This window comes from Capsicum annuum, chromosome 1 (genome assembly GCF_002878395.1).
Source record: "Capsicum annuum cultivar UCD-10X-F1 chromosome 1, UCD10Xv1.1, whole genome shotgun sequence".
Taxonomy (NCBI): domain Eukaryota; kingdom Viridiplantae; phylum Streptophyta; class Magnoliopsida; order Solanales; family Solanaceae; genus Capsicum; species Capsicum annuum.
In genome coordinates, this window is record NC_061111.1 from 157,201,432 (window position 1) to 157,213,014 (window position 11,583).

Here is an 11,583-nt window from a genome sequence, read left to right on the forward strand (position 1 = left end):
CATACAGTCAAGACAATAACCGTCGCTACAGGTCATGATATAGCAACGGTTTTAGCAACCATCGCGTTAGACCTAATGTAACGCCTTCAGTTGTATCGGTTATGGAAACCTTTGCATAAGACCTATAGGAATGGTTCTGATATCTATGAGGACGGTAAGGAACCATCCCCATAGACCCTTTTTCCTGTATTAATAATGCCTTTTTTTGTACATCTTTTAAGCCTATGTATAGCATTCATTAGTTACACAATCTATTGTGTGTTACATTATGTATTACTAATACAATCATTTTCTGTGTATTAGTAATACAAAGGTTTTCAATACATGAATTAACTTATTAAATAACTAAATTGCCTTTCAAATTCCTACTAGAATATTTATTTTTGGTTGTATTTTACCTCTGTTCTTATACTTTGTCTTTCTCTTCTTTATACTTAGCCATGAAAAAACAAAAAAAAAGAAATTCACTGCATCTTCTTCTTCTTTTCAAATAATTAGGCATTGTTTGCTCTTCTACATTAGAATTAGATGTTATGTTATTTGGAGCTTGGATGTGAAATTGGATTCTTTGTTTTTGAAGGTTGTTTTTGGATTCTTTGCTGCTTAATCTTTCACGCTAACCTGCAAAATCATGACTATTTTTGATGATTTTTTAAAATTGTGCATAAAAATTGCTTAATTCCCTCATGTTCCAATTGTCTCTTCTGTTTGAGGAATTGATGGATATAAAAGAAGCAATATCGGCCATGGTGAAATAATGGAATTTTCGTCGAACGACGAGCATTGCACTAATGTTGAAGGCTCCAATTCATTGGTCTGGGTGTATTTTTGTCAAACAAAATTTTTATTTATAAAAATTATACAACGCATTTTTTTTAATACATCAAATCAAATACCGCACAAGAAAATTATAAATATAACTAATGCAAGTATAAGTAACACAAGTATTACTAATACATCATATTTTGTATTATTTTTATATACTTTACCAACACAACCCCTATGTGTTTGGACTTCTCTAGCACAATCACTCCAACAACTCTCTTCAACTTTGAATTACATGTAATCCTTTAAGGACCGAAATCACACTTACATTGAATCTTAAATCACTCCAATTAAATATTAAGCACAGATCGTTACACAATTAGTTTACGATTGTAATTTCCCTGGCTTTTTGTTTGTTGATAATTGCAGGTACATGATCAAGTTTTTCAACAGATCATTAATTCGATATATCTATAAAGAGCTAAATCAACTTTCAGATAAACTCACTGACACGATAATAAATCTGACGGCAGAGCATCCAATGGAGATCTTTTTGAGAAGTACCTCATGGCCATGCTTGCCTAATGATATCTATCGCGAGCCATTAGTACACATGATGCCATCTACACCAGCATAGACTCTATATTTGTATTTTAACTCAGAATTCTGTACTTTTAAAAATTTGTTCGATTGGTCCCTTGTATGAATCTTTTTTTTTTTTAATATTATAATCTCGTAGTTAGCCTAAAAAACATAAAAGAGAGAAAAAACTCGGAGGATAGAATTCCGTAATTTGTGACTAGTTAAGGGGGAAATGTTGCAAATAGGGCAAGTAGAAGGGTGAGAAATTAGAGCTGGAAGCGCGTATAGTGGGGTTAGCTGGAGTCGTCCCCTTATAAATCGTGGGGAGCATTCTAATTATTCTTCTTCTGCACCACCCAAACAAAGTAGACAGCTCCAGGGAGGACGAGAACGAGAACGAGATCTCTGCTTCTTCATTTCTCTCCTCTTTCTCTGGTAACTACTTTTTCCTTTCTCCTCTTTGTGAATTAATCTGCTGCATAATAGATAGATCGAATGTCTATATTCCTAGATCCGACGACTTGAAATTCATTAATGATTGTTTTTCGATCTGAATTCTCCTTATTCGCTTTATCAATTGTGTACTACGGATCGCATTTATTGAATTTTGTTTGCATCGATCTGAAATCCCCCCGCTTTGATTTTTGTGCCGGCGTTTTGATCTAATCTCGTAGTACATCAAACTGTCATTGTTTTGTAACCATATCACTCAATTTCTGTAAAATATAATTAGTGGATCTGCTAAAATTGATCCGATCAACCTTCTCATTATTTCCTAGACGGATGCAGGATTTGAAATTTGTGGGTCCTACTCATCTCAAGTTTAAAAAATAAAAAGAGACAAAATGGAGGCCTATACGGCCACCAAAGGGTTTGTACCCCTGACCTGCCATTGGACTAACTACGTATTTTGTTAATGAATCCCCAAGTCCTATTTCTTATATATTTACTTAATTTCTCAATACAAATATAGGATCTGCTCAAAAGTCAGTCACTGGTTCTTAGGAACACCCGTTCATCCTTGCTTTTATTACGGTTGTTTTTTATTTATTTGATTTTCTATTTGATTTATTTTTACCTCTTTATGTTACTGTGACGTAAGTAAAATTATTTGACGAGCGTGTTAATTGATGACACAGATTATTTTACACATCTTACGATTTGTTTACTAATAATGTGTTACAACTTATAGATGTGTGTATACCTCCTTAATTCTGCTAGCAAGTTGTTTAAACGTTGTGAAACGTGCAGCAAGATTCAAAGATGGGGCTGTCTTTTGGCAAGCTTTTCAGTCGGCTTTTTGCCAAGAAGGAGATGCGCATACTGATGGTGGGTCTTGATGCTGCTGGTAAAACAACCATTTTGTACAAACTCAAACTTGGAGAGATAGTCACCACCATTCCTACCATTGGTATGCTACTAACATTTGTGTTCGATTTTTTCAGATGTTCTATATGAGGCATCTAAGTCTGCTTTGATCGGCTTAAAGATTTATTCTTTTTCAATTTCTTGTACAAATTGATTGGTGCTGTTTTTGTCGTCTTTCCAATCAACTCTAGCTTTAACTGGCTTTTCATTGTGCAATTCACCAGAAGTTGGATTTAGTTCTTTGGTTTATTTGTTATGTGTTATTTGGTATCTATCCAAACAATTAGTTGCTTTATTCTACAATACCATTCTCCCCTAAAGAAAATGACTTTTCATTTGAACCACATTCTTTAAAAATCCATTCCAATCCATCAAATTATTCGACTTTTGATGCAAAAGATTTATAGATGGAGCTAACCATTTGGGTAATATATCCAAATTCACCTCCTCTTGGTTGAAAGGAATTCTTATCGAATCCAATAAACAAAGTAAAGAGTCCTAATTCAAATATTGGGAATAGCATAGTAGTGTCTGATTCGTAAGGATAGGAATAAACTATAATACTAGTCCCCAAAAGAAAGATGGCTTTCATTCTATAGTTTATTATTTCGTAATTTTTATGAATATACGCCACAATTCTTGCTATTGCCTTTACACTTGTTATTGAATGCCAGCTACCATGCATTTCAGGTTTCAATGTGGAGACCGTGGAATATAAGAACATTAGCTTTACAGTTTGGGATGTTGGGGGTCAAGATAAGGTATGTGTTCTGGAATACATTCAGCATTCTCCATCCTTTGGTTTCTTGTGAAAATAGTTGACTATGCTGTTGTTAAACTTATTAAGGCCTTGGAATCGAACCAAGGTTAATCAATCACTTTGTTTGGATTGACCATTCGAGGTAGGAATTTGATGCTTTAGGCATAGGGTGTTATGAGCTGTGCAAGCTTGTTGAGTTGGCTCTGTTTGAACCCGCTCAAATTGTTAATTTCCAAGATCAAACAATTCTTTTCTGATTAGGCAAATTAGTTACAGGAAAGTATTGCTTTTTGTTTTCAACAACTTCATTTTATAGAAAGTTGGAAATACGCACCAGCAGAAGCAGTGTACTTCCAACCCCACGTCACATTCACATTGTCCACCTGAAAAAATGTCAAAGGGAGAAAACACTCTGAACTACTTATTGTTGTTATTCGTGTAATAAGCTCATGTCAGAGTCTATAATAGATTATACTTAAATTGTACTTAACATAAAATGAATTCTCTATTTGACTTTATATTATATTTAAATAAAGTACAAAATCTCTATCTTGTGATACTTGATGAAAAGGAAGTAAATGATTCAATTGGGCAGGACTAAATGTAGAGAAATTGAGTCAGCTTTGGAAGCAAGCTGTAATTCTCTCGAAGGTTTTGGCTCATGTGCTATGGTCACTTAAAGATTTCACAACCCCCTCCAAACCCAACTTATGGATATTATTCTTATGTAGTAGTGCTAACTTGCTTATTAATTGTTTAATAAGATACTGAAGACATTTCTTGACTTGGAAACTCTCCACCCTTATCTTCTACCCCGGAGAGGGAAAGAAAAGAAAGAATCCTTACATTACCTGAAGGAAAAAACGAGAATTCTCTGAATTGTAAGAATATATAGGGTTTGGTGTAAAGTGAGAAATATATATAAACATCTGGTAGTGAGGTAGAAGAAACAATTAGAACCTTTAAATGAGTAATATACTAACAAAACAGAAAAGACTTTTGTGCCAATCAACTAGTTTTGATGTTTTTATCTTGCAATTGTCATTGTTGATTATCAAAAATATTAACTCCCAGACTCAAGGAGATTTAAGGATGAATTTGACATAAGGGATATTGGGAAAGTTCTAATGAGAAATGTATATGTGATCTCAGATTCGTCCTTTGTGGAGACACTACTTCCAAAATACCCAGGGGCTCATCTTTGTTGTTGATAGCAATGACAGAGATCGTGTTGTTGAAGCTAGGGATGAGCTTCACAGGATGTTGAATGAGGTATATCGCAACTTTCAAGTCTCTCTTCCGATTTTGATGTAACAATTTTTGCGATCAAGTAGTATTGCCCCAGTGTTGAGTGAGAGCAAATTTGTGCTTGATTCCTCCCTATTGCAATAAGCTAAAAGGAGACTTAACTCTAATATTGTCCTGACCTTCACAGGATGAATTGAGGGATGCTGTTCTGCTAGTGTTTGCTAACAAGCAAGATCTTCCAAATGCTATGAATGCAGCAGAGATAACTGACAAGCTTGGACTCCATTCTCTCCGCCAGCGTCACTGGTACATAAACTCGGCAACCCGCCCAAAACCCACGACCATGCAGTCCTCCTTCTCCATCTCTCTTTAAGTTTTGGGAGCTCAATGCATTAACGGTTTATTGCTTCCGCATGCAGGTACATTCAGAGCACTTGTGCAACTTCTGGTGAAGGTCTGTATGAAGGGCTTGATTGGCTGTCAAACAACATAGCAAATAAGGTGAGCGTGTAATGTTCAAGTTCTTACTGTCATACTACTACCTAATCAGATACAATGTGATTTTAACTCATTATTGCTAAATTCCAATTTACAGGCATAGAGGCTTAATCATCTTTGGACTCTGGATTATGGAGTAGTGAACCCAGAGAGAATAGGCTTTGTCAATTACTTGTAAACGGTTTATTTGTTATCTTTCTTTTGTCCAATGTTTTGTTTCTCAAGGATTCCTTACTGTCTTCTGCAGTGTCAAAATAATTTTTGAATTTAATCATCTTAGTGGTTATTAATTTGTCTCTGGATCAGTTGCTCCATTCTGTTGTGCATATGCTCTAGTTGTTTTCTTCTTGGCTGGGAAGGATAGCGGGGCAACTCCAAGTATTCATTAGCACACCTCTGATTGATGTCCCATGTTTATATTCAAGGGCTTCTTATGTCCAATGTTATATAGAATCACTAATCATGTTGCTTCAGTAAAACAGAACAAGGAACTAGTTTTGGTTGGCTAAACATGGCTTTACACTCCATAATTTTATGTTGCTTATATATAACAAAAAATGGAGCTGAAGTGCAATTTACTCCGTGAAATTTGTGCGTCATTGAATATGTTTGGATTTGCAATAAGCCTGTTGCCGCCATAGGCGAGTTCTTGTTGAACAATTTGAATTAAAATAGCAAATATTAGTGATGTCAAAGGACAATTTAAAAGAGCAATATTAGCTTCTCACTAGTTACAAAGGAAGATGAAAAATCAACTAAAAGGTGTTCGAGTGTTTCACATTGTTCAAATTGCCTTCTATATTGTTTTGGGTATTTGTTAATTCATTGGTCGTCTTTCAACGTTAAAGTAGCCAAGTTATACTACATTCTTCGTTTACTCGTTATTATTCTTGCCCACCCTCTCCACTTTAGAAGTCTAGCTCGTTCCGTTCTGGAATAGTATAATGGCTCACATTCATGATCGATTTTCATTTACACCACAAAGATACTTGAAGATGTGTTACGGCTTGCAACCCCACCATCTTTTGACATTAGGACTATATTGACAAAGATATGTTCATGCTGCCTGATCACAAACTGATTAAAATTAAAATCCTCGTGCGGCCGTAAGAGTGGGAAAGGAAATGGAACAATTAGTTGAATGGAAAATGTAAACTGCAATGAAGAACAAAACCAGAGTCTAGGTACGCCAAACATACTTTACATAATGAACCAACTCTCATATTTCAGTCCAAATACAAGGAAATCGGAAGTGAAACAAAACATCCACAGTTTCATTTACTCGAAAGAACCTGCAAAACTACTAACAGCTTCCTCCGCCTCTCTCCACTCCCTCTCAACCATTTGTTGTCCGTTCACGCTATCAATTTGAATATCCAGGAACCTTTTTTAGAGGTCCACCTTTTTTTTGTTTGTTCTTTGTGGGAATGGGACATTAATTAACCTAACGTAGTGCAATGTAGTAGAGTCGTCCAAAGCTAAGCAGCGGATGGAGCAGTGACGTATTTAACCGCGCTAGCCTGGGTCATAGCAGCAGCAATCAATGGTTGCAGCTGGTTCACTGCTCCAGCTGCACCTATCACCTGGTTCGTGCCAACTGGTCTCTGGTAGTCCAGGGATTCGTCGTTGTAAATGTCCCACCACTTCTTCACCAGTAATTTTATATCCATCCTCTGCATGTTCTTTTCGTTCCCTGTGTACCTCCATGGCTTTGATCCCTGCTCCATCATTATTATTCAAAATCAGCACTTGTGCTCTTTTTGTTTTTGTACTAAACATTACTGTCTCAATTCATATAATGCATTTTCATTTTTAGTCCGTCCCAAAAAGTGTTGATATCTTTCTATATCTGAATTTTTTTTTTTAACTTCAATGAGATGATCTAAAGCCACACAAACATCAGTATCTCGTTTTAGATCACACGTTCAAAAGGTCTTTATTTCTCATTTTAAAGTATAAATTGAGATGGATGGAGTAACACAGGAGTTCAAGAGTTGAGTTACTCACCGCAGCACAATAGTGTACAACTTTCACTTTATCCAGCTCAACATTCTCGGGATGACGCCATAACATTGCTAGAACGAGATTATAAATTAGTGGTATCGGTCTGTAGATGTTCTTGAAATACATATTCAGGAAGTCCTGCCAAATTTTTCATGTATATAATCAATCAGTCAATTACCTTAATCTATAAGGGTTACGCGCTTGACCAACCAATATGAGACAAGATATATTTAGATGAACAAAAAGCTAGATACCTGCTCTGCAAAAGGAGTAGGAGGGATGATCTTGAGAGTCTTCAATAGGTCTTCATAAATATGAAGGCTAGGCTCAAACACAAACATTCCAGCATTGAAGTAAAGGGATGGTGGCTGACCCAATTCCTCAGTAGGCCACTTGACCTTGTCCGGACACTGTTGGCAGTAGCCGATTTTGTTCTGAGGTGTGTGACTCCATGTTTTCTCACAGAAACAGTCCATTACTGCATAGAAATATCCATCTGGCAAATCAAAGAGATGATCTATGTTGTCATACACTTGAATGTCACCATCCAGGTATATCATCTTCTTGTATTCCACAAACTGCATCCATGTAATGTTAAATATATGTCAACAACCCAAATGCATATCCGGAATGTGAAGTTAATAAGTTCCCACAGTGACATCAAATTTTAATAGACAATAGTAACTAGGTCACCTTATAGTATATTCAAGTATTTATAAATATTTAGTAGATTTTTTAATAGTAAAAAACTAGTACTGTGTTCACTGAACCACACGTCGTTGCATTGTAGGTCCGCCAAGCTGTGCAACAATCCTCAATTGATCAACTATATGCCTCAATTTCAAATTTACCATTTAACACACTAATCGTCAATGTAACAGATGAACTCAAATTAAACTTGACCACTTATAATCTAAATTTAGGGACAATCGATATATTAATATACCCTCCATTTCATAATAGATGAATTATTAGAGTATTTTTGGTGTTTCAAAATAAGTGAATCATCAAATTTTTTTTTTCAAATTTACGCTTGAGAAGTTAACAACCAAGGGCCCATCAACTGAAAAAAATAAAATAAATATGATTCTCTACTTCGAACAAGGATAAAAATGAAGAACTATGTTAAATTTATGTCTTTGATTGTTTTTCTTAATTTGTATGTCAAAGTCCAATAATTCATTTATTATGTAATGGAGGAAGTAACATGTTACAGGAAGACAGTTACTTTGTATGTCAATTGTCAGGTAAGTAGACTTGCAGTGCCCGGCTTTTGGCTTATAAGTCCTAGTTAGAATTTCTAACTTAGAATTTTTAATATTGTAGCCAAAAGCCTTAAATTATGATTCCTAGACTAATTTTTAGTATAAGTTAAAATTAAGCGCTTATAAACACTTTTTAAATTTTATAGAACATCCCAAAAGTGCTTGAAAGTTATCTTTAGCTTAAAAGCACTTAAGATAGTCCAATCCAAACAGGCTCAAAGTCTTGATAGTTAAAAACAATTTAATAACCCCCCCCCCCCAAAAAAAAAATAATACTAATGGTCAATGAGTATTTTAGGCCAAAAAATTTCAAAAAATCTCTTTGTTTAAAATTTTGTATTAAGTCAAATGATACCAAATAAATTAAAATCGAAAGATAAACAAGCATGAATAAATATATTCATCCGCTCCAAATTGATTTGATTTATTTTGATTCGACAGTAATTCATCCGCTCCAAATTGATTTGATTTGTTTTGATTCGACAGAAAGTTTAAAAATAGAAAAGATTTTTAACTTTTGTGTCTGAAAATAAATGTGATTAAATATATCAAAGTGAAAAGTTGAAGGAAAGAGTTGTTAAAAAGAGATGTCATTCTTTTACAAAAGGATTAAAAAAAAATTAGATCAAATAAATTGAAACAATTGTTTTATTCTCATCCGATGCTATGATTCCTACCAAGAAATTTTTCATATCGAAAACAAATTATTGTAAAACACCAACTTAATTATATTTTAAGTTAGTTAGAATATCGTATATAATGAATTAATTTAAATAACGAAAATAATCCAAATCCTACGTTAGAATCTGCATTTTGTGCAGGATAGTATAGAAGACTAACTGGGTCATCCACGTGTAAATAATAATCTGACGTAGCAACACTAGAAACATGAGGTGCAAGTGTATAAATAAGACACGTGTCAAAAGATGGAGCCCACTTACCTCCCATATACGAAGCTTAGAGTAGTTGATGACATAATAAGCCATAGCAAATTGAGTTTGGTTTTCAGGTGGGTAAACAGGCTCAATCTCCCTCACTATGCACCCTTGCTCTTGCAGTATACGGCGGTGCTCTGCCGGCACATCCGGCAGAACTGCCACCACAAGTGGATACTCCGATTTAACCTTCCTCAAACCTTTTACTAACCCAACAACACCTTTCACATAGTCACCATCACCAGCCAAAAAGGTCACGTAGGCCTTGTCCATCAGTTTTTGCCCTGTTCTAGCAATAGATGGAGCCATGGTAATCAGGAAAAAGAAGGTGATGAAGGAATTATGACAAAGCTAATGAGGATATTTGATTGATTTTGTGTTGGTGATTTGCTTTGAACAAATTGGTTAGGGGGAGATGGTGTAATAATATATAGAGGTGAATTACAAGTAACGTTAGGAGTTGGATTGTTGTGATTAATTATTGGATTGTGGCCGAACACGTGGGTGCTTTTATATTTAATCTGACGGTTGGGATTGAACCTGCGGGAAGATTCTGGAACTGTGGTTATGTTGTACTACTAAAATAGTAATTACATTTTCTGTTCCAAAATATGTGTTCAACAAAAATTTGTCCCAAAACAAATATCCTTTATGAATTTAAGGCGAAAAGGAAAAAAAAAAAAAAAAGAAGAAAGAATTTTCTTCAATTATACTCCTTTTTTTACTACTATAAAAGAACTACTTCTAGTGCTTAATTCTCAAAAAATCCTACTTAATAACGCCAAAATAAATGCTCAACAGAAATTTGTCCCAAAACAAATATTCTTTATGAATTTAAGACGAAAAGGAAAAAAAAAAAAAGAATTGTCTTCAATTATACTCCTTATTTTATTATAAAAGAACTACTTCTAGTGTTTAAACTAGAGGTGCAAGACCCGTGTCAGTATGAGTTCAATGTTAAGTTATTTTTTACTGTATATAGTAAATTACATTGATATTAATTATGAATTATAAAACATGAATACACAAAATATATTAACTACGTGGTAGTATATTACAAGGAATCAAGTCGTACAAGATATTATGTATAACTTACTCATATAAACAACAAAATTTGATGCATTTAAAAGTTTATATCTTTAATCATATGATCGAGATTTGCTACATTAAGTAAAAAATTTGAGATTAAAATTGATAAATAAGACTTGACATTTATTGTATAAAATGAAGAATAATTGTTGAAAAAAATAAAGAGTTATCTAATCATTGCATATTACATCACACATGTGGATTACAATTAATAACCTACATTGTATTCTCTTACTAAGCCGCCATAGACATCATTTGCTTTCATTTTCTCCTTTTCTTTTATTTGTCAACTTGTTCTTTGAAGTTAAACTAAATTAATATTTTAAATTCAAATTTTAAATGTTTCAGAAATTATATAAAATAAAAAATTATAAGTTACCATCTTTCATATTAATTTAAATTATTTGATTTTGAGAACACGATAAAACATACTTATGTAGATATTTTATTAAACTTTATTTTTGTATATGTTCCTTCCATTAAAACGTGGAGTCGTTTATTAGAGTGTACAAAAATAATGCTGATAGAATATACTAATAATGTTGGTACTAATAATGCTTGTATTCGTAATATTTGTATTATTTATGCTAATATTATTTCTTATACACTGTTTGATTTACTATATTAGAACTTGCATTTTCCAAATTTGATATATTTAAACAAAAGTTGAAAAAAAAAAGATGGATTGCATATACATCCTAAGATTCATCCGGAATCTAACATGAGTTCAATATATGTTTTTTTGTTTCAATTTTTTTTGACACAAATTGAATTTAGATAATCAATCATCCGTTTAATATGTTTTTAGATATTTTAAGTTGTTAATATTGTAACCTATAATATTTTTTTGTAATTTTTAAGTAATATATGTTACTCTCTATTCAAATTTTTGTGGTATTGATAGTCAATTGTATTTTTAAAATAATTTAAATTATTAATTATTGTGATTTATAATATTTTCTTCTATTTTAATTTAAGTGACATTGATATAATTTCGAGAGTCAACCAAATACTTATATCATTTAAATTTTTTAAGCTGTTAATTATTGTGATGTATAGTATTTTTTAT

The 11,583-nt window shown here is 33.4% G+C and overlaps 2 protein-coding genes across 2 annotated transcripts; one reads left to right on the forward strand and one right to left on the reverse strand.

Moving 5' to 3' along the window:
- The first annotated feature begins 1,719 nt into the window (after positions 1-1,719).
- Positions 1,720-5,511, forward strand: LOC107840467 (ADP-ribosylation factor 1). Its single transcript, XM_016684338.2, has 7 exons — positions 1,720-1,782; positions 2,599-2,758; positions 3,406-3,476; positions 4,628-4,747; positions 4,911-5,029; positions 5,143-5,224; positions 5,319-5,511. Exons 2-7 carry the CDS (start codon positions 2,611-2,613, stop codon positions 5,322-5,324), a joined length of 546 nt encoding a protein of 181 aa, XP_016539824.1. The 5' UTR covers positions 1,720-1,782; positions 2,599-2,610; the 3' UTR covers positions 5,325-5,511.
- An 891-nt stretch (positions 5,512-6,402) lies between these two features.
- Positions 6,403-10,127, reverse strand: LOC107840427 (galactinol synthase 1). The gene is made up of 4 exons (XM_016684287.2): positions 9,432-10,127; positions 7,480-7,803; positions 7,229-7,363; positions 6,403-6,939 (listed from the first exon to the last, which is right to left on the reverse strand). Exons 1-4 carry the CDS (start codon positions 9,732-9,734, stop codon positions 6,700-6,702), a joined length of 1,002 nt encoding a protein of 333 aa, XP_016539773.2. The 5' UTR covers positions 9,735-10,127; the 3' UTR covers positions 6,403-6,699.
- Positions 10,128-11,583: the final 1,456 nt, after the last annotated feature.

Bases quoted from the DNA above. Each gene is read 5' to 3' on its own strand.
- LOC107840467 (XM_016684338.2), top strand. From the start codon at position 2,611: ATGGGGCTGTCTTTTGGCAAGCTTTTCAGTCGGCTTTTTGCCAAGAAG. The intron at 4,748-4,910 runs GTATATCGCAAC...TGACCTTCACAG, and splicing joins TTCACAGGATGTTGAATGAG to GATGAATTGAGGGATGCTGT. The intron at 5,030-5,142 runs GTACATAAACTC...TTCCGCATGCAG, and splicing joins TCTCTCCGCCAGCGTCACTG to GTACATTCAGAGCACTTGTG.
- LOC107840427 (XM_016684287.2), bottom strand. From the start codon at position 9,734: ATGGCTCCATCTATTGCTAGAACAGGGCAAAAACTGATGGACAAGGCC. The intron at 7,804-9,431 runs GTAAGTGGGCTC...ACATGGATGCAG, and splicing joins CTAAGCTTCGTATATGGGAG to TTTGTGGAATACAAGAAGAT. The intron at 7,364-7,479 runs GTATCTAGCTTT...AAAATTTGGCAG, and splicing joins CTACTCCTTTTGCAGAGCAG to GACTTCCTGAATATGTATTT.